Source organism: Zootoca vivipara, chromosome 2, assembly GCF_963506605.1.
Source record: "Zootoca vivipara chromosome 2, rZooViv1.1, whole genome shotgun sequence".
Classification (NCBI taxonomy): domain Eukaryota; kingdom Metazoa; phylum Chordata; class Lepidosauria; order Squamata; family Lacertidae; genus Zootoca; species Zootoca vivipara.
The window spans coordinates 91,517,298-91,539,429 of NC_083277.1; the positions used below are offsets into that span (position 1 = coordinate 91,517,298).

At 43.7% G+C, this 22,132-nt stretch overlaps 1 protein-coding gene across 3 annotated transcripts in view; it reads right to left on the reverse strand.

The window, feature by feature from the left end:
• Positions 1 to 1,767: 1,767 nt before the first annotated feature.
• SAP30BP (SAP30 binding protein) overlaps positions 1,768 to 22,132 on the reverse strand; it is a 36,592-nt gene continuing 16,227 nt past the window's right edge. For all 3 annotated transcript variants that reach the window (XM_060271840.1, XM_035104493.2, XM_060271841.1), the window contains 8 exons: positions 17,691 to 17,733; positions 8,724 to 8,812; positions 7,659 to 7,750; positions 7,446 to 7,506; positions 6,627 to 6,678; positions 6,159 to 6,217; positions 5,175 to 5,256; positions 1,768 to 4,215 (listed from right to left, as the gene is read on the reverse strand). In XM_060271840.1, coding sequence (XP_060127823.1) covers positions 4,034 to 4,215; positions 5,175 to 5,256; positions 6,159 to 6,217; positions 6,627 to 6,678; positions 7,446 to 7,506; positions 7,659 to 7,750; positions 8,724 to 8,812; positions 17,691 to 17,733 — 660 coding nt within the window. In that variant the 3' untranslated portion in view covers positions 1,768 to 4,033. The remainder of the gene's footprint in view (positions 4,216 to 5,174; positions 5,257 to 6,158; positions 6,218 to 6,626; positions 6,679 to 7,445; positions 7,507 to 7,658; positions 7,751 to 8,723; positions 8,813 to 17,690; positions 17,734 to 22,132) is intronic.

The window sequence follows — 22,132 nt, forward strand, 5'->3', positions numbered from 1 at the left end:
GGCCCGTTGAAGCTAATAGACCTAAATTAGCCATGACCATTTATTTCAACTTCTCTGTAAAAGTTAGTTGAATATACCGTATAACCCTAGCTTACAGAAGGCTGAAAACAATACATGTCAGGAGTAAACAGCAGTAGGGAGAGGCAGTTCCTTTGGTATTAGTTTGCTCTGACTTACAGAAACAGTGAAAGCTGCCTTACACAAAGTCAAGACTTTTGGCCTCTCTAGCTCAGTATCGTCAACTCTGACTGACAGCAGCTCTCCAGGGTTTTCAGACAGGAAATTTCCCACTACCTGGAGATGTCGGAGATAGAATCTGAGCCATTTTGCCTGTGAAGCATGTAGTTTAAATGATCAATAGACCTCCCCCAATAGCTCACTAGGCTTAGAACAGGCATCCCCAAACTTCGGCCCTCCAGATGTTTTGGACTACAGTTCCCATCATCCCTGACCACTGGTCCTGTTAGCTAGCAATCATGGGAGTTGTAGGCCAAAACATCTGGAGGGCCGCAGTTTGGGGGTGCCAGGCTTAGAACATGCCTACAAGGAATGTAGGTGTGAGGAATGAGGATTTTGCTTTTTCACATAAGCCACAATGCTGGACCTGAAAACAGCTTGTGGTTAGAATGCTTGTAAATAGAACAGCTTGCAGCTGGAACAATGGTTTGTCTGTAGGCTTCAGCAGGTATAGAACTCGCATATACCTGCAACTGGGACAACTAGTGGTCGGGATGTGGCTCTGTCGCCTGCGTCAGTATGTAAATGCATAGAAACACAGAACAAATAAGGAATACGGTAAACAGGAGTGGTGGTGGTCAAAATCTGAGGAACAGGAGATGTCAACAAGGGCAGGAATGTTAGTAGGAAAATTAGGCGGTCGTGATAGGCTGTAAACCTTGTAGTACCCAGCTCATGGGGAGACAAGGAAGGGAAGTTGCACTTCGGGTATAGGGTATAAGCTTATGCTTTGTCAGTTTTGGGTGTTCCTACTTTGGACACCCATTGTTGCAAGAATGTATGTACAGTATTCAATAAACTCTTTGCTGCTTCACCAATTTTGTTCAGATTGTATTTTAAGGATCGGGATTAAGGGTCTTAGGACCTACTTCTTACATTGTACAGCAGGTGTGGTCTCTTTCCAGAGGGTTCCCTTCATCATGGAGAGCATGGCATCAAGTTGATAATCTGGAACAGACTTGGAGGGGTAGCAAGGGCAGGGAGGAACTTTGCCACAGCATCTTAGCAAATACTAGCAAATTGCTATTAGTTTCATACTCACTGTGGGCATGCAATGAAAATAGCCAGAGTTGCACCCAAGATTTAAAAGCAGGTAAAACCATAACAAAAGGTGGTATTCAACTAAGTTTTATTCCAAGTAGACTTAGCACATGGATCTTAGAAATGTTCCTTTCAGTGGGTGCACTGTGAGTTGAATACCACCCCAATATGAAAACTAGGAACAGCTAGTCAGCTGCAAGAAAGCAGCTGTATCTGACTATAAAGTGTCTCCTCCAGGAGACTCAGGAGCAGCAGCAGCAGCAGTTCTGACTCATTTTGAGGGGAGTGAGGGAGTTGTCAGAGGGTAGATGATAAAGCTCAACAGAACGATCTCTCACAAACAGCATCATTTTTCAGAAGGAGGGTGTGGAAAGGAAAGCAATCCAGAGCATGCCCTTCTGAGCCTTTACAAAATCTCCATATTTTTATATTTTCACTCCTGTTTTGATAAGCTCAAAGGCAAGAATGTTGACCTGTATTATTTTAAAAAACAAACCATGCCAAGCTTTCTTCTTAGCTCAAAGCAATTTACAAAATCAATATAATAAAACCAAGTATTAAAAAACAAATTTAAAAAGTCAACTCCACCCCGGGTCGAGGAGCAGCTAAGTTAATACGGAAGACTGACAGCAGCAGAGGACTGATTATTCATTCTTAGGCATAGCTGTGGCTTACTCAAAGGCAAGTGTGCAGAGGATTGCAATAAATTGGACGCTTTTAAAGACTATTGGGACAAGGAGAGTTTTGGTTTAGAATCTTCTGAAAAGACTGCAGGGTTGAATACAGGTAGACATGCCTAGAGAACTCATTCCACTAGTAAGGAGCTTCTGTGCCAACAGTGCACAGATGTAATCTTCAAAGGCATTTTGTTGATGTTAACATATATGGGGGAGAGGCTAGCTGAGGTATAAAGGCTTACGCCATTCACATATTCAAACCAGTAGCATGAACCATCTCTGGATAAAAACAAGGTAGTGCACAAGAAGACTTGAGAGGCTGCATTCTGACCATCTGAAGCCTCCCCTTGGTGCCCTTTGCAGTACATACTTCCCAGTATGCACCACCTTTCTTGTGCTTTTAGGCCTAAGCCAGGCACCCCCGAACTGCAGCCCTCCAGATGTTTTGGCCTACAACTCCCATGATCCCTAGCTAACAGGACCAGGGGTCAGGGATGATGGGAACTGTAGTCCAAAATATCTGGAGAGCTGAAGTTTGGAGCTTTTGCATTGTCACTTTCCATAGATGGCCATCAACTTGGATCATTTTAAAAGGGGGTTGCAGACAAATTAAATCTGCTAGCCTTGATACCTCTGAATATTAGCTGCTGGGAATCATGAGCAGGAGAATGCTGCTTGTGGACTTCCTCCTCAAAGTCTGGTTGGCCACTGTGTGGGAACAGGGCTCTTATGTCCAATTTTTAGACGTTAGTCAGCTATGTTAATAGAAATGACTGAGTACAGTGGTACCTTGGTTTATGAACTTAACCCGTTCCGGAAGTCTGTTCATAAACCAAAGCGTTCTTAAACCAGGGCGTGCTTTCGCGTAGCAGCGGGGGACTCAATTTACAAATGGAACACACTCGACAGGAAGCGGGATATATTCTGCTTTCAAGGCAAAGTTCACAAACCAAAACACCTACTTCCGGGTTTGCAGCGTTCTTAATCCAAGTTGTTCATAAACTAAACTCTTCTTAAACCAAGGTACCACTGTATTTGACTCTATGAGTTAAAAGTATAGCAACAGCACCCCTAGCATTCTCCCCTCCACCTGTGTTACACATTCTTTTACCAGTTAGAATGGAAGGCAGATTAAACACCAGCAGCAAAAAAAAAATACATTTTTTTAAATAAAAAAATTGTTTTTATATTCCAAAGTTCAGTTACACAGGTAAGAAAGCTTATACAAATCAACAGCATCTTTGTCATTAGAATGGTGAAAATGGCAGCATTATTGCAATTATACAGTTTGGTACCCATGTCACTAACATGCACACTGACATTTAAAGGGCGCAAATGAGAGCTAACACCAGCTTACATCTGTAGAAACTATTTGGTGCTTCTTTTTGTTTCACAAGCTCCTTCTCCTCAGTAGAGTCCAAATTATGCGCAATGGTTCTCAAACGGCTAGACATACACATCAATGTTGATTTGCAGTTTCAAATGTCCAGTCTTTCAAGCCCCCAGATGAATGAAACTAAATGGGTGACATAAGGGCAATCCACACAAGTCTCTATCATGGTTTGCATGAAATTGAGCCTATATACAATCAATTATTTTTGACTCTTACAGTTATCTGCAGGAAAACTGAATAAGGCACCCCTGCCTATAATTGCTGGAGGCAGAGATGAGAAGTGAGAGCAAGTAAATGTTACTCAGTATTAAATGGTTCACAGTGCAACTGATTGACTTCAGTAGTTTCTTGCTCAAGTTCTCATTTCACAGAGTTCAAAGGATCCTAAGACAGTCACAATTATAATACAACATTTAGTGAACTAATATTTACACACTGACATTTCATTGCACGCAACTCGGTAAGGGGCAGCTCCTCCAACAAAGAGAGCTTCTTCACGCATAGGTATCTGTTGTGATTATGCATAGCCACCTCCTCCTCTTGTGTGTCCATTTTTTAAACAGCCTTTCGTTTTTGCACCAGAAGAAGAGTACCTCCTACGCTTTTGACTTCTGCAAGTGGTGCTTTTGGCATGAATCAGTCTGGGGGCGGAAAACTTTATAGTCAAGTCTCTTCACTGCACTTGTCATTGCTTTGCCTTTTTCACTATGGTGCCAACTGCAGAGATCACTGTTGTTTTGGAGCCGCTTGCACTGGTTGTGACGGTTACAACAGCTGGCAGTGTTGCAGTAGTAGTGAGAATGGTGGGTTGAGCTATTGTTGTCACAGGAATGGCAGAATCCCACTTGCTTTTCCTCTTCTGTGCATCTGTGATATGTAACAAGCAAGCATTAATTTCAATGGCCCTGATCAGACAAGATGCTTTTTGTCACGATTCATTGAAGAGCAACCATTAAATGATAAGGTTTTCAGCCATTTCATGCCGACAGAACCAACTTACATGCTCCAGAAAGCACAGTCCTCCTATGACTGTCCCAATTTAGAATTCTGGTAGCAGAATTCATATTCAGAATGCATCTGAATAATTTCTTCATATCAGTAACCCCCTATTAGTGAGAGTCTAGTTCAGCAGGGAGAAGGATTCTACTAGTCTATCCATTTTCCCTCCTGATCTTCTGTGTGGGAACTTTTTAAACATGCAGTTTCTTCCACCACCATTCTGAAGTGGGACAGTCTGCATAAGAACACAGATTTTGACAGAAGGCAGCCTAAAAGCACCGAAAACCCCCAAAGAATTACATCTATTTAATTATGGTGGTTCTACCCTACCTCCTGCAAAACAGTCTAAATTATATACTGCTTTATGTTTTGAAAATCTGTAATATGCCACTGAAAGTGTTCCATCCCTGTTCTACAGTCCCCCTAGAAATACAGCTGTCAGTCTCTCTGCCAAAAGTAAATACCACTGTCCTATAAGCAAGATCCTGCAGAGCATCACAATTCCTACGTAATTAGACCATTTCCACAGTATGACATAAAATGCAATTTGTTTTCCCCAAATACTTCTATCAGTGTCTATCAGCATGCTTGTTCTGGTAAGAATGCTCAACTTCTGCAGATAGGATTACATAAGATACTTAATTTTACAGTTTCATGAACTCTGTTCTAAGTTACTCAATTTGTATGGGCTGCATAATTTGCAGTTTATTTGCTCTCTCACAGTAAATGCCAAAAGGAAGAGACATGTGATGAAGATTCCATGGCTTTTGTGTGTTCCAGAATTAAGATTCCAAATTTAAAATGCAAAGTCAGGATGTTTAACTTACCACCACCTGCAGTGCTGGCTGTTGTGGTGGTTGTAGAGGGAGCGTTTGTTGTTCCTTTCTTAGTGCCTGTTACAAACTCAATCTAGAAAAGAAGTGGAAGCAAGTCATATTCTGTGTTTATGATACCGATTTGTTGGCATTAGGAACATGGCAAAAAAGGGTTTATGAGCAGGACATCTTTTGGGACTGAGGAAGACACACAACTGTATAAATTGTTAGAGATTCAATAAATGAAAACAGATATAACTAGCTGCTAGTAGTTAATAAAATATTTGTGTGTGTGTGTGTGTGCGCACACACACCCGACAAGGGGACCAATTTCATCTTCAGACTCAGATGGAGCCATTTTGGAGGGACAAATTCTAGTCCTCTAATCCCATAAGATACTTCGAAAAACGAAGTTGGAATCTCAAGTTCCTTCACTGTACAATTTAGGCTTCTGCAATTCATGTCTCTACATGCATGACTTATATAGTCTGCGTTACAGATGACAATCCAGCAACCAGAGAAACCACAGTCTGAGCACATGTCTACAAGTCTATGATCATGGGAGAAAAGAAAATCACAGAGCTGGACACTTATTACAGGAAGTAAAACAAAAGGGGCAAACTGAGTGACTAAGACAAAGAAGTTAGCCACAGAAATGTCTGCTGCCAGGAAACTCTCAACTACTATTGAGGTGTGCATGTCTTGCTAACTATTTGGGTAATGTACACAAATTCAGGCCTCTCCTATAAGTCTGCTCTGTTTTATGATGGATAGCAATGGGGTGGCTCTGGATGAATGCACAGATGAATATCACAAATAACATCTCATGCTCACGTTCAAGAATACTGGTAACCCATATAAAAAGCAAATTTCTGATTTGCTCAGTGTGACTACTAGAAATTTTTATGACTGGGTGGTTAAGCAGTTGGATTAATATCAGTAGAACGAGCATTGATCAAAACAATCTCTCTATATTCTGAAGTTATAATCTGGTACCTTAGTTCGCTCCTTCTTGGCCTTTTCCAGCTTGTCCATTTCAATTTTCTGTGCTTTTGCTGGAAATAGAACCACAGAACAGTGAGCACACTCAATAGATTCAACAACGCAAAGCAATTCTGAATCCCCATTAGAGCTTCCCATGCCAGGAGGATCAACAGGACTACAACATTTAAGAAGAAACTGATAGCATTGATTCTTAAGTGTGCCTGCTTCCCAAAATAATATTTTCGGTGTAGAGCCCTTTCCAATAAAAATATGCTCCCCAGGACACAGTCAACAAGCAACTAGTTTCTTCCCATTCAGATAAAGGGGGGGGGAATGGTATAGATCCCCATGTACAGTGCTTTGAGCTCCTTAAAGAAAAGGCACCGTACAGATAAATAGGTTCAATTAAACCATCTCTAAAGCTCCAGAATCATTCACAAACACTAGAGAGGGTATTGAAACAAAAGCTGGATGCAATACCTAGTGCCTCATAATAAGAGTCCTCAGACCACCCGTGAGGATCAAACATGTCCTAAAAGAGAAGAGAGAGAAAAGTTATGTAAATACGAATTTTAAGATATACAATATATAAAGTTAGAAGACAAAGCTCTTAATTCTGCATTCCAGTTTTATTTCCTTCAAAAAAAGAGTCAATATATAAAAGTTTATAGACCTCACAACATTATCCTGACAGCTAGAATCCAAGTGGGAAAGAAAGATGGTGCTAAAGGACAGAGAATGATGGCCAGGGGATTAGCTGTCACAGATCGTTCATCCCTTAAATGCCTTGATCAGGTCATGTACTTTGGCACAACTATGGGGAAGAGTAACTCAGTAACAGCAGAACGTTGAGACTGTACTGAATTCTGTGCAGAGGGTATTTAGCCAGAACTGTGTGAAGTGAGAGTGGGGTTGTGTTCACTCGCCCCATCCCCTCTATTGCATCTTCATCATGGCTAGGATCCTAAATCATGCAAAGTTCCAAACCCACGTGTTTATCTTCAAATGCATATACTGACAGAGCTGGATGATGGGAGGGGACGGGACCAGCGAGTATGGCCCTGCTCTCCCCCTCATCAATTCTAATGGTGTGAGGTATTAAAGTCTAAATAGGGATATGGCCACACTGCCTCTTTGGGTCACTCATTTTTCTAGGTTACAAGACAGGAAACTGCTTGCATTCAATGGACTGTTTCATCTACCTGTCTAAAAACCTGGAGAATAGGAGCCTATTCTCACAGACATCATGAATCCCATCTAACATCCCCCCTCCCCACCCAAGTTATTTGTTCCACTCACCTTGGGGTAATTTGTGCCAAGCTCATCAATCGCACAGAACTGGATCAACTTCTCATAGATGCTGAAATAAACAATAAAATACATTATTTTTTTCAGCGTTGCACATCTTTATTCATTTCTAACCAGGCCCTCTTCTCACTGAAGAGGTTACAAAATCAGAAGAGGATTATATGTAGCTTGTGGAACCCTTTAGATGCAACCAGACAGTCTTACCTTGGGTTGCGGAACTCTTTCTTCCTTTGAATGATATAGTTCATGTCCATGCCCTCTTTTATCTTCCTCTCATACAGCTTTTGTATCTTGTCCTACATAGAAAAGAGTCATAGAATCAATACAAAGCAGTGGCAATATTCCAGAATGCTGCACAGCAAACACACATGTATTGAAAGAGAAGTTAAATGGCACACTCTCCTCGCCCCAAAAGAGTTCTTTTACACTTAAAAGCAATATACACACCTTTATCTGGATTGTTGCTTATGTTGTTGTTGTTATTTATGAAATTTCTATATTGCCCTTCATCTGAGGATCACACGGCACTTTACCATTTAGAAACACAAAAATACTGCATTTTTTTCGTGCATTAGACGAGGTTTTTTGACTCAAAAATCATGTAAAAAACCTGGGGTCATCCTATACACGGATAGTGGCTTTATATTCCTCTTGAATTAGGCTGAGAAGCTAATTGGCGGCCAATGCAGTTGGGCCAGGATTGGGGTTATATGCTCAAACTATCTTGCCCCGGGGAGCAACCTGGCTGCTGAATTCTGCACTGGCCGAAGCTGATGGAAGGCACTCTGCCACCTGAGCCTCAGGTGACAGCAATGGATCCAGAAGCTGCATACCCACTCATTCAGAGGGAGTGTAACCCCATCAGGAGCAGGCAACCTTCCATCCATCCGGTTTAGGGAACTGCCCACTGACAGTGCCCTAGCTCAAAGGCAGAGGAGGACCAGATTCCCACTAAGTCTCATGCCCATTTCAGTTCTCCATACCACATTGTACACCATTCCAGAAGGTTCCTTGACCTTCATGAGTGGCTTTTCAGGGGGGTGGGTGGGGCTTGAAGTAGGAAGGCAAAGGTAGGAAGGCCTTGCTCAGCGGTGAGCGAGAATGTGCAAATTCAATAATTATTTGCCAGGCTGGCTGAAACAAAAAGGTGGTTAAGAACACTAGCAACCTTTGTGGAATTTTGAGTTACAGTCAAAACCTCAACAAGATACAATATATGAGATGGTTTACAGAAATAGGATTTGAAAAATGGAAAGTTAAGAAGCTGACCTGTAAGTGGTTGGAACATCTGCCAGGGGGTTCTGGAGGAATTTTGATCTCATCAGGAGACATGTTTCTTACTCGCTCAGAGAAGGAAGCTAGAAATAGAAAGAAGGCCATTAGAATAGCAAAGAGCATTAAAGAGATTTAAGCATGTTAAGTTCCTGTACTGATCTAAAAAAGAAACAATCCCCTTTTTGTCAGTGGTTTCTGAAGATTGAGAAGCAAGTGCATTGGCAGACATGCAGGAAATTGGAAGTTTAATGCTTCTATCTTTAACCCAATTCTTCAGCTTTAATTTTTTGGGGGAAAGTGTTTTTCATATTTACCATCTTATATTATTAGTATTGGTTTAGACCAGGGTGACAACTGGTTCATATGCAAGGCACAGTACCCAATAAGAGCAACAAAACAACTGCTGATTATTCTTAAAGCAAATTGTAGCCACAGACAATTACTGTTTAAACTTTCTTAAATTGACTGCAGTGTTGCCCTGGGAATAATACATCTTCTCCGAGAGCTACTTTCAACTACAAATGCATCAAGTAATTCCTGGCAATTCAGTTTAAGAACCACCACCGGGAGCATCGAGAAGTGTGATCAGTGCCTCTTGACAGTTAAATATTTCACTCAACATTGATGACTGAGAATTTTGGCATTGCAATTATTTCCAAAATCTGCATCTCAAAATATGATGGTTCTAAAATTATGTGGGCAAATCAGTTTTTAAAAGGGATAAGTGAAAGCCTGAAGTTTATCAAAGAACTGAATGCAGTAGAGAATTGTTTAGAGAGAACTGGAACAAGATACAGGTCAAATGCTGAACATTTCTGGTTTAAAATGTATCACAACTGCCAAAACAGGGGCATAACCTGACCAACATGCAGCAGCGTCCGGGTTTTGTTCTTAAATGCATGTGGGCTGTTGGTGATAGAGAGAATTAGACACAATGTTTCTACAAGTACAGGAAAAAGGCTGCTCTTCAAAAGGACATTATTCCAAGGCGACACTGTGTACCACACTCTTGTCCCTTTCCTTGGCATCAGGCTCTGCCTTCAGTCTTGGCCTGAAAAGCTCAGACAATATGCCGTTTGTGAACAAATGCTTTACTCTGAGCTTGAAAACAGGCTACTACTTAAAAAGTGGGCAGGGTGGGGGCATTCATCCTGGAAATCCCTTTTCCACTGCATTTTTCCATTTTTTAAACAATATAATAAAAACATGATTAGAACTTTCCTACTTTCAGGGCAGCAATGTTTACATCGCAAACAGCATGTGTCGGCAGAAAGATTTCCCCAGTTGCAGGCAGGCATTATAGTTCACAAGCAACTGTATTACACTACTTGCTTCCAGTTAATATTAACTGAAGGACTGATGACTCTTATGTCCATCAAAGGATGGAGGGGCAAAATATTCTGCTATATTCCTATTACTTTTATCTGCTCTGAGCCTTTTGTAGACAGGACGGCTCTACAAACATGAGCATATAGTCTGAAGACTTAGTCGTGCATCTGCTTCTAGCTTTTTACCACTGGTGTCTTGTCATGTTTGTATCCACTGTAATCAAAGGCAAACAAACATCCAGGCCTCAGTTTAAAATTATAGTTCTGCCTTCAGGATTCTGCAATTTGGGCATCTTCCATGCCCTCCTCTCCAGCACCAAGCTCTTCCATTAGGATGCTATTTAGGGTTAAATTCGCTAGCAGTCACAAGTAACAAAGAAATGTCCTTTGGCATTTCCAGAGAATGTGCTTCTGTGAAGGATAGAAATCTTGCCAACATCCCCAGAGGAACACAGTCTGGCTCCAGAGCCCCTTGACAACAAGCTACGGACTTGTTAGAGGTTACAAAGCCAGTGATGTGAGGGGTGTGCTTATTTTTTAATTAAGAATGTCACAAGTACCAAGTGGTGGTGGTACCGATGTTTCATTACAACAGAGACCAGACATCTGAGGAAAAAGGTGAAACACCATTTTTAAAAGTGGGATTCATGAAGTCAGATACCCAAACCTCATGTGCAATTTCAAGCTAGCTAGGTATTAGGCTTTTGTGTTTTCTTGAGGGTCCTTGTTAGGCAGGAAAAGGATTTAATACTGTTCTACAGAAGACACTGACGGGAGCTCAGGGAATGGCACAGAATAAACAGTGCCAGAAGCGGCCTGCTAGAGAGATGGCATTTACAACTAGGCAGCAAATACTGTTAGTTTCATCTATATATGTTTTCCTTTAATAATTTGGTTTGTGATTTTATTGCATCCTTGCACGTGCTTTCTAAATAAATTTAATCTGTTTAATGAGCTTCTTTGGTGGCGAATAGGTTAATATTTTAACATCTGAAATTTGGTCGCTCTCCTATGATCGACTACACCAGAGCTCAGGGTGTAAGGGAACTAGGAAGCATTCTCTTGAGACTTAGCTTTTTATATGGCTGAAGGTTTGTTTCAGAATTCGGACTTTTCACTACCCCACTCCCCATTCTCAGCCTCGCTCTTTTCTACTGTAAGATTATGTGCCACCTTCTCTCCGCATGCCAATCTGCACCCAAGAGGAAATGGTTGATAGACATGTGCGTCAGGCGCTTCTTACAATAACGGCAACAAAAGCTATCAAGTAGCTATAAAAAGTGCCCCAAGGGGGGGGGGAGCCCCTATATAATCTCCTGAGTGACACAGAAAGATAACAACAAACCAACTGTTTATCAATATGCTGAAATCAAGGAGGTATTCTCAGGAATAAATTTTGTTACAGTGTGAAATGCACAACATTACACCTGCTGCCTTCACCTTAATTCCGCAATAAATGGAAAGGAATGTCAGCGGTGGAGCTTCATGCTCCGGCCCCCGGGGCAGAGCCGGGGTGGGGGTGGCGCACGGGGGGGGGGGGCATCCGCAATGGCACCCTACTGGGATCGCGCTGCCGGGGGCGGCGTGCTCTCATTGCCCCCCTCTTCCTACGCCCCTGAGGAATGTATGTTTCGGACATTTTGTGCGTTCTACACCCTGTCATTTCCCCCAAAGATCAAATCCACTTTTGTGCCAGTCAGGTGTGGTGACCTGACATTGGCTGTACCGTTTGACTGGGTGTGTGCGCCCGCTGGCTTCCAGCCTAAGGCGTACTGCAAGGGGAATGCAGGAAGCTGAATATCAGCATGATTCACCATTATAGGCACACCCAACCTCTGGCTTGTGAAGTAAATAATTATTCATACCTTGAAGCTATGGTTTGACTAAGGGCTTGGCTAAGGCAATGGAAGTCACAGGGAACATATACCAATAAGCTGGGGCTAAAACTACAACTGGAATTGTATTGCTAGAATACAAGCCGTATATATAAGGAACCTGATCTGCCCGGTTGGCTTTTTACCCACAAATCGGACAGGCATCCTTCTCCTTTTGTAGTAATCTACTGGCCACGTCAAGGGATTCTATAGTACTACATCACCTCCCGGTTCTTTCATCTTGTGGCCAGCCAAAAACTTTTATTGTCTTACTTCCCCGTCCATCAACAGGGCCAGGTTTTTCTCTCAATTAAAAAAGATTTACAGTTCCTCTTTGCTGCCTCACAAAACACGAACATTTTCTTGGAATCCTTCTGCCTTTAAAATCCTTCCTCAAAATACAGCCTTTAATGCCTCTTGTACGCCAAACCATGCATGCTGTGAAGACCAGAAGCTTTGCATTGGGTTGATACAAACAATTACCCACCATGGGGAATTGATCCCATATGATCAGATTTAAAGTGTCCTAGTGGCCACTTGGCTGCCCAAATCCATCATGTCTAAATGTGTAGCAGGGAGGCTTTTGACACCATAGGTGTCCTGAGCCCATGGTTATGAAAATAAAAACTGGGATTGTACAACTGTCCACAGTTGGCTATTTGACATGCCATGAATATGGATGACTGACTCCAGCTAAGGTGCTGCAGCAATTTAAGCTGCTGGTCGGCCTTGAGGACAAATGCAGAAGTTCCTTGCTTGATTATAGACTGCAAAGGACCCGAACAAGGTCTACAAATTTTAGCTAGTACCTCCAGCATACCAAAACAAGACAAAGATCTGCAGTAAGAAATAAGGAAGGAACTAGCTCATCTAATTCTATCATTATGCTTCTCAATTACTTTTATTATCCCAATGGATTTCTGAAGGGAAGAATAATGGAAGAAGTCTCCACAACAATATTGGAGAACTCCTTTGAAGTTTATGCTTTTGCCAACAGGCTACAAGAGGAACTGAACAAAGCTAGTTTTATAAGCCAGGTCAAGGGTTTGGAATTAAGACAGCCATAAGCTTACCTACTATTACCAGTAATTCACACCACTCTTAAGGGCTATTTTAGATCGTGGACTGGAATACAGTGGTACCTCGGTTTTCGAACGCAATCCATTCCAGAAGATCATTCAAGTTCTGAAACGTTTGAAAACCGAAAACTCAATATGGAAGCCTCAATACGGAAGCCAAGTGACACGTTCAACTTCCGAAAAGTGTTTGAAAACTGAAGCATTTACTTCCAGGTTTATAGTGATCGAAAACCGAAACATTAGTCAACAGAGACGTTTGAAAACCAAGGTGCCACTGTAGTATTAAATAGATTAAAGTGACACTAGATTGATACTAGGTTGCTTTTATTAATTGGTTATAATTAGTTGCCATTAGACTAAGCAGCATCTCCTACCCATAAAGGGGAGGTAACAACAGGCTGGGGGAACCCCAAGGTTTGCTTAAGTATTTTTAGAATAAAGTTTAAGCAGAGATGGACAGATCCCACCAACAATGCAGTAAGAACTGAGTCTGCTCAGTGGGTATGGAATGCTGACCATTGGGAGTGGGGAAACTGAAGGATGGGAAATAGAATATTATCTTGAAGAGGAGCACCACATCACATTTTACTGCAGGTTCGCCACTTACGTAGTTATAAATCTTCTATAGAGTATCTGTATAGAGAGAGGGTCAACTTTGTTCTTCATTAAATAACACATTCTGCAATTGATCTTGCATAGTAACACCTTAGGTCCTGGGCCCAAAGGAAATCAGATTAGCCTCAACTAGAACCAGGGCCTTCTCAGCACTGGCCCCAACCTGGTGGAACGCTCTGTCTCCTGAGACCAGGGCCCTGCGGGACCCGATTTCTTTCCGCAGGGCCTGTAAGACAGAGTTTTTACGCCTGGCATTTGGCCTGGAGCCAACCTGATCCCCTCCCCCATTTTCCCTTTCTTTTCCCTTTTGAATTAGGTTGCATTTTTATTTTTTAAATTTTAATTTTAATGTATTTAGTCTTGTTGTTGAATTGTATTTTAACTAGTTGTTTGATATTTGGTGTTAGCCGCTCTGAGCCCGGCCTTGGCTGGGGAGGGCGGGGTATAAATAAAATTTGTTTATTATTATTATTATTATTATTATTATTATTATTATTATTATTAAATAATAAACCCTGCAAATAAATAGTGCTTTTAAATTATTTTACACATTTACAGCCAGCTGCTGAACTGCAGCCAAGTCTGGAGAATCACCCTGAGACATCCCCCCCCATGCTAACCCAAAAGGAAGCATCATTTATATACTTAAATCCTCTTCAGTCTCAAATGGGTTGGGCCATCTGTAACTTCATGCCTGGGAGAGAGGGTGTTCGTTATTTCCTGGCAACTAACAATAGAATTGTAGGGCAGTATATGAGGCATCAATATGCCACTGAGTCATCCAATTTTGAAAGGCCACTACAGTTACTGACTTCTGTTTGTGGGTTCAAGAATGCAAAACAAGATCAGCACATTCTGATCTTTTCTAATCTGATACATTTGCAACTCTTGTATACAAGCTCTAGAGTACTGCGTACACTTTCATATACAGTGGAACCTCGGTTTACGAACACAATTGGTTCCGGAAGTCTGTTCATAAACCGAAGTGTTCATAAACCGAAGCAAACTTTCCCATTGAAAGTCATGGAAAGTGGATTAATCCGTTCCTGACAATGGGAAACGCTGCGCTGTCCTCATTTAAGGAGGCTGAAAACCGGGGGGGGGGGGGGGTCCCTTCGGAAGCTCTTACCTCGCGGGTAGAAAAGGGCTCCCAGCAGCAGCAGCAACAGCGGCTGCGGAGGAGGCAGGTGGAGACTCCCGAGCCGCTTCATAGTGGAGACCCCTGCTGCAGCTCCCGCAGCCCCTGCATGACACAGCCTCTCCCCTGCTTAGCAAGCGGCAAGAGGCTTGTTGAGTCGTTTCATTGCGCGGCGGCGGCGGCTCTCCGTCCCTCTCGCTCCGCGGTGCCGGCGGGCGACCTTCCTCCTTCTCAGAGCAGCTGCAGCCGCCGCCGCCGCCAGGCGCCAGGACTGGCCGGGGTGGCTCGCGGTGGCTCGCGGGGTGGCTCGTCGTCGGCTGCTTCTCTTGACCCTGTGCCGACGTCTGTCTCCACCCCGCAGGGGCGCGACTGCGAAGGCCCGGCTTCGCTTCTCTCAACCCCTCCGCGAGGCTGGGCCTTCGCCGTCGCGCTCCTGCGACGTCTCTCCACCTTCTCTGTCGCGTTCCTGGACGGCGCGAAGGTGGAGAGACGTCGCAGGAGCGCGACTGCGAAGTCCCGGCCTCGCGGAGGGCTTGAGAGAAGCGAAGCCGGGCCTTCGCAGTCGCGCCCCTGCGATGTCTCTCCACCTTCGCCGTTGCGCTCCTGGAGGTCGCGCCGTCCAGGAACGCGACGGAGAAGGTGGAGAGACGTCGCAGGAGCGCGACTGCGAAGGCCCGGCTTCGCTTCTCTCAATCCCTCCGCGAGGCCGGGACTTCGCCGTCGCGCTCCTGCGACGTCTCTCCACCTTCTCCGTCGCGTTGCTGGACGGTGCGACCTCCAGGAGCGCAACGGCGAAGGTGGAGAGACGTCGCAGGAGCGCGACTGCGAAGGCCCGGCTTCGCTTCTCTCAACCCCTCCGCGAGGCCGGGACTTCGCAGTCGCGCTCCTGCGACGTCTCTCCACCTTCGCGCCGTCCAGGAACGCGACAGAGAAGGTGGAGAGACGTCGCAGGAGCGCGACGGCGAAGGCCCAGCCTCGCGGAGGGGTTGAGAGAAGCGAAGCCGGGCCTTCGCAGTCGCGCCCCTGCGGGGTGGAGACAGACGTCGGCACAGGGTCAAGAGAAGCAGCCGACGACGAGCCACCCCGCGAGCCACCGCGAGCCACCCCGGCCAGTCCTGGCGCCTGGTGGTGGCGGCGGCTGCTCTGAGAAGGAGGAAGGTCGCCCACCGGCACCGCGGAGCGAGAGAGACGGAGATCCGCGGCCGCCGCCGCGGCGCAGTGAAACGACTCAACAAGCCTCTCGCCGCTTGCCAAGCAGGGGAGAGGCTGTGTCATGCAGGGGCTGCGGGAGCTGCAGCAGGGGTCTCCACCTGCCTCCTCCTCTGCAGCCGCTGTTGCTGCTGCTGCTGGGAGCCCTTTTCTACCCGCGAGGTAAGACCGGAGCGCTTCCGTGGCCTCGGAAACCTTGGGTTACTTACTTCCGGGTTTCGATCGTTCGTAAACCGAAAGTTCGTAACCCGAGGTGTTCGTAAACCGAGGTACCACTGTAAACTGAAAAACTGCTATACAATTTTGTTTGCATATATGCACAGGTCCCGCTTACCAAATACAACGAATTCCCGGGAAATCATTTGTTAAGTGAGCATTTGCATAATGAACCAACAATTTCCATTGATTCCTATGGCAAAAAATTTAATCCGTTCCCGAACAAGGATTTTTGACACTCAAAAGCCACACACACCCCCGGAAAAATCTTATCACTCCCCCTCCATCTTTAGCCAACCAGCAAAAGGCAAACAAAGAAGTAAAAAAAAATGCAATTTGTTCAGATATCTGAATCTGTGGTGTGTATAGCAAGGTTTGGGTACTAATTCCTCATATTTGGATAAGTGAACATTAGTAAAGCAGGACCCATATGTAGTGTGAAGAATGAACCATGTGATGCTCTAAGTCTAAGACACTGAGACATAATGCTCTAAGACACCTGACTACTTGCAAATTGCTGGGGGTCATGGGCGACCGCCTAATGATTTTTCTGCCAGCTGTAGAAATTGTAATGTGCTGTCCTATGTGCTGCCTAAGTATGATTTTTAATTGCATTTTTACTGACATGCTCTGGGACACCTGAATCTCACACATCAGAGTTTGGGAGTCCCTGCTTTAAGGTACATTTAGTTGCTGCATCAGAAAATCCTTCAAAGAAGCAAGATGCAGCCACTAGTATCAGAACCACAGTTTATACAGGTAGCATTTCCTATGAATGGGAATAAAAGGTTAACAAATGTGACCAATTCAATATGTGCCTATACAGTCATACCTTGGTTGTTGAACTTAATTCGTTCCGGGAGTCCATTCGACTCCCAAAACAGTTTGAAAACCAAGGCGCTGCTTCCGATTGGCTGCAGAAGCTTCCTGCACTCAGTTGGAAGCTGTGGAAGCCACATCGGACGTTCAGCTTCCAGAAAATGATTGCAAACCGGAACACTCACTTCCGGGTTTGTGGCGTTCGGGAGCCAAAACATCTGAATACCAAGGCGTTCGAGAACCAAGGTTCGATTGTACTATAGAGTGCTGAGCATAAATGAAGTTGCTGGGAAATTTTTACCCCTTGGGAAATGAGCCTCATTTAACAAATTTCCAAAGAATGTGAAACTGCTTTGCACTTAAGTAAAGTATTGCAGTACAGAGGATTGGTATCTGCATACAAAAGCTGAAGCCTTCCCTTTTAGCTGCAGCACTTTCCAAGGGACATGCATCCCAAAGCAAAGGTTCCTTGGCCTGACAATGGCGGGTGGTTTCCCTCTTTCCCCTGCTCCAAAACCTAAGCAGCAGCAGACCATGGTCTACTCTTCTCAAAATGGTAACTTCTGGCAACCTCACAAAAATTCAGCATATCCCCAATACTGTATCATATGCCAACCAAGAAGAGCAGGAAGGGCGAGGAAGCATAGATGAGAACCGGCATGCTAGAGCTTGTTCATACTCACCAACTAGTTCTTGGGGATCTCTTTTCTCCAGTTCTGAAAAGTCCTAAACAAAAAGAAAAGCAAAAGTTGTAAGTACAATAAGCCCCTTTAAAACAGGTATGTACTAGCCAATCTTACCCTACAAATTACAGGCGGGGAACCAGTGGCTCTTCAGAACAACGTTCTCCCATCATCCCTGACCAATGACCATTTTGACTGGGACTGGTGGGAATTAGAGTCCAACCACATTTCAAAGGTTACAAGCTCCCCACCACTGCTATGAACATGCTTTAAATACTTACTGTCAGGGGGCCTGATATGGCTACTCTAGAGTAACGACTCCAGCATGGTCTTTTTAGTCTTTTATTAAGTGCTGATTATTTACAGTGTTCAGAGCGGTAAATATGCATCCTTAAGGTGAGGTGTCAGAACCTCCGAATGGCGATTGGCGCGTTTTCTTCCAGCACAGAAGCTTTGGGAGACCCAACCTCTTCCCCCTACGTTTGCGTCGCAATTCGGGAATTGGGGGGATTGGCCTTCCCCCCGGGCCCCCCACTTCCTGTCCCACCTGGTGCATGGGCTCCGCAACCTTGCCTGAGCCTCGGACCCCACTTCCTGACTCTCCGCTAGAGGCAGAGCTCTCCCTACTCTCTCCAGCGCTTGGGGATGGGCTGGAACTTAAGATGGGAGGGACTTCCCTGTATCCCTTGTCCCTCACACTTACATTATACGAAGACATTTATATTATGCATGTGTCACAAAGACACAACTGAAAAACAAACTTTGAGAAGAGCACTATATACTTCAACTGAATTGCCAATATGCTATAACTCAATTTCAAATTGGGTCACAAAACAAGGCACATTGGGCTGGTTCACACACATTGTAAAAGCATGTTTTAATGCTATGTCCATGAGCCAGAGACAGCCTGCCTTGGACCTGCATGCTCCCCCTCTGCTCTCTTGAGGGATGGAAGAAGCACCTTCACTAATGTTTCATTTCACTTTCAAAGTATTTTGGCTTATTATGTATGTGCCAACCCAATATCTAGCTACTGCACCTCTCATAGCAATCAATACCTATGATTCCAGAGAACTATTTTTACTCCAAGACAATTGTGGTTAGAGCCCTCATGTCACTATATTGTCAGAAACGTGGCTGAAGTTAATACAATGTATTTTCAAGTAGGTGGCTGCCTTCACCCAAATCTTCCATCATTTAAATATTGGATGTCCTCCGTTTCTATCCAAAATAGTGACAGAATTATTAGATTAGATTGTGGGGGCATGCAGAAAGGACAGAAGTGTTGTTGCATCTGCAGAGGTATCTCTGCCAGTGGGAAAACTTGATTGGATACAACTTTATGTGCATATTCTTGTTGGTAAAACAGTAATTAGTCAAAACAGTGAACCTGGAAGTGAACTAAGAGGAAAAGGTAGGTTTCAAGACCAATTAATTTGGCTCCTTTAATACAAAGTCAAAGGGACTCCCACAAGAACTGCACCTTCACATTTACATAGTGTGGCAGACCAAGGGGGTCTTGAAAGGGGAGGTTTTATACCCAGGATACTCCTGATAAATTAAGTCAGTGCAGATTATGAGAAGCCAGAAGTGTCAGGATGAGGGATGCAAGGCAAACAAAAAGAAAGGGCAAGCATCAAGAAACACAAGTTCCTATTAAATTAACCTTAAACCAAAAGAAGCAGACATTGGGAGCTCCATCCTCTCTTCATCGAACAAGTCTTTCGTAATTTGCCAAGACTCTGCCTGAATGCCCACAGGTCCTTAAACACTGATGCTATTCATTCAAGTGGACAAATGCTGCCTGCCTGTTGGCTAGCAATGCAACTGTGCTACTATAGTTCCCTTTTCAATTTTAAGTGGGCAAAAGTAATGGCCTTTGGGGAAGCCAAGGTTCAGTTAGCTAGTTTGGAAACCTGCTCTGCCAAATCCAAGATGGCAATATACACATTTCTAAATGCCCATAGTGTCCCTAGGCCAGCTCTAGGGGATTACAAGTTAGTGTTTTTATTTGTATCACTAGCAACAGTGAAGGGGTTTTTACAGCCCCTTTGCTAAAGAACACTGTGTAGCTACAAGAATGCTGAGGTCATAAAACTCTCAAGTCTAGATTTTTTTGTTTGTTTTTTTGTTTGCAAAAGTGCAGTGAACTGGGCTGTTATTTCTTCCTAAGGCTGAGAAGGCATTCTTCAAAATAGCTTGCCATGTGGAAACTTATGCACAATGAACTGATGAATAATTAGAATGGCTTCTGCCAAAAGGTTTATTTAAATCCAGAACATAAGACGAGCCTGCTGGATCAGGCCTGTGGTGCATCTAGTTCAGCATCCCTGTTCTCACAACAGCCAACCAGATGCCCGTGGGAAGTCGAAAAGCAGAACCTGAGCGCAACATCACTCTCTCCACTTTTGTTGAGCGGCAACTGACATTCAAAGGCATACTGCCTAGGAGAGTGGAGGTAAGCATAACCGTTGTAGCTAGTAGGCATGGTAGTAAAGTAAAGGGGTGATGAATATAGGATGGAAGAGGTGGGTTCATAATGATGTTGAACTTTAAAGAGGTGATCAAGTTAGGGGGAAAACTGCATGTCAGAGAACCATCTGACATCTCCAGGCTGCCTTTGGAATACGGCTGCAACATGGGTAAAGGTGTTTTAATTAATTAATGGTAAGATTTTAGTTCACTAACACAGAGAACTCTTTTTAGTACTGTACATATACACTCTTAAGTTAATATTTCTGATGGAAAAATGGAAACTTGTGTCCTGCCTGCACTTTTGCTTTTGGCTTCAGTTTGAAGCACCAAAATGATAGGAAAGTACCAAATGTCCAAACAGAGAAGTATGCAATATTAGGAAAACACAGATACATAGGTATCTGTGTGTGTGATTTTGGAAAGTTATATGGTTTTCCAGTAGACCAACTTCATAAGTGCCTACCAAGACTTCAAAATCCTTGTTTTAAAGGAAGACTTTCACCAATGAATGGGACATTATGAGAATCCTGGAAGTTGTAGTTCACCCCTCAGAGGGCTACAATTTGCAGCACCCTTAAACTACAGTTCCCATGATTCTTTGGGGGAAGTCATATGCTTTGAACGTATAGTTTGTGCGCAGCTGTAGACTTCAGGGCCTTGGGGTATATCTGAGGCACTCGTCACAATGAAGTAAACAGGCCCTGCTGAGTAATCAACCATCAAGTGCTCACTTTGCCCAGAGGATATGAATCCTGCTTACTGCAGAGTGAGGTGTGCCCAATGCTTCATGACTGAACTAGCTCAATGCTGTTTTCATGCCTCTCATTACTACATGGAATCATTTTAGAACATTAAGTAAATCACAGTAAATCAGAGCCATGGTGTCTCTTGTCCTGGAGGTAGTATTTAACCATCAAAACTAGCAGCTAGATACCCTTATGCTCCATGAATCTGCCAAATCCATTTTTATTGCCACCTAAGTTGGTGGCCATTGCTAAATTTTGCAGAAGTAAATGCCATAGTTTAGCTACGGTATATGCTGTGTGAAGCGTTACTTCCTGAATCTCCCACTATTAAGCAAATGAGAACTTCTATTATGCTCCCCTTATTCACCCCTCCCAATGAATTTAAAAGCTCCAAACTTTTCTTCACAAAGAAGTTGTTCCAGGCCCCTAGTCACTTTGGTTGCTGTTTCCTGCATCTCTTTCAGTTCTACAATAGCTTTCCTAAGATGTGTGGACCGGAGCTGTATACACTGATTCCCTGTTAAATGAGTGGACAGTCAAATCTAGACTGTTGCAATGTATCATCCAACTCTGGGGCACTTGCAGCAGAATCAAGTGGTGCCTTCATCAAGGCAAGAGTGTTTTTCCTTTTTACTCACACGTGGCTCTAGCATAAAGCTAAGTCTCCTAGGCTTCAAGCCTCATGAAACCTGTATCCCTGGGCCAAATAAGACTATCAAAATTTATGTAAAACATGGAATAATAAATACTATTGTACATAGTGTCTGGCAGCAGCAGAAATGAATGATCCTATGAATCATGGGATAGCTCTGTCAGTAGAGTATGAGAGTCTTAATCTCAGGGTTGTGGGTTCAAGCCCCACATTGTACAGAAGATTCCTACATTGCAGAGGGTTGGACTAGATGACCCTTGTGGTCCCTTTCCAACTCTACAGTTCTATGATTCTATGGACTTCACAAGGTGCAGATATTATAATGTGAAATACTTAAACAGCACTTTCCCCAGACTTGGCTCAGATTTTTCGGTATAAAGGTTGATCTGTCATATAAAAAGGGAAAGCACTGCCTTATTCAGAGGTACAAAATATGAGAGGGTATTAGTGCAGAGTAGGACTGAGAATGCCATTAAAATGACTACAGCGAATATCAGAAGAGGAAGGTTTTTAAATTACTACCGGTACTTTCAAATTTCCAAATTTCTCTGAGATAGAGGTATCACAAA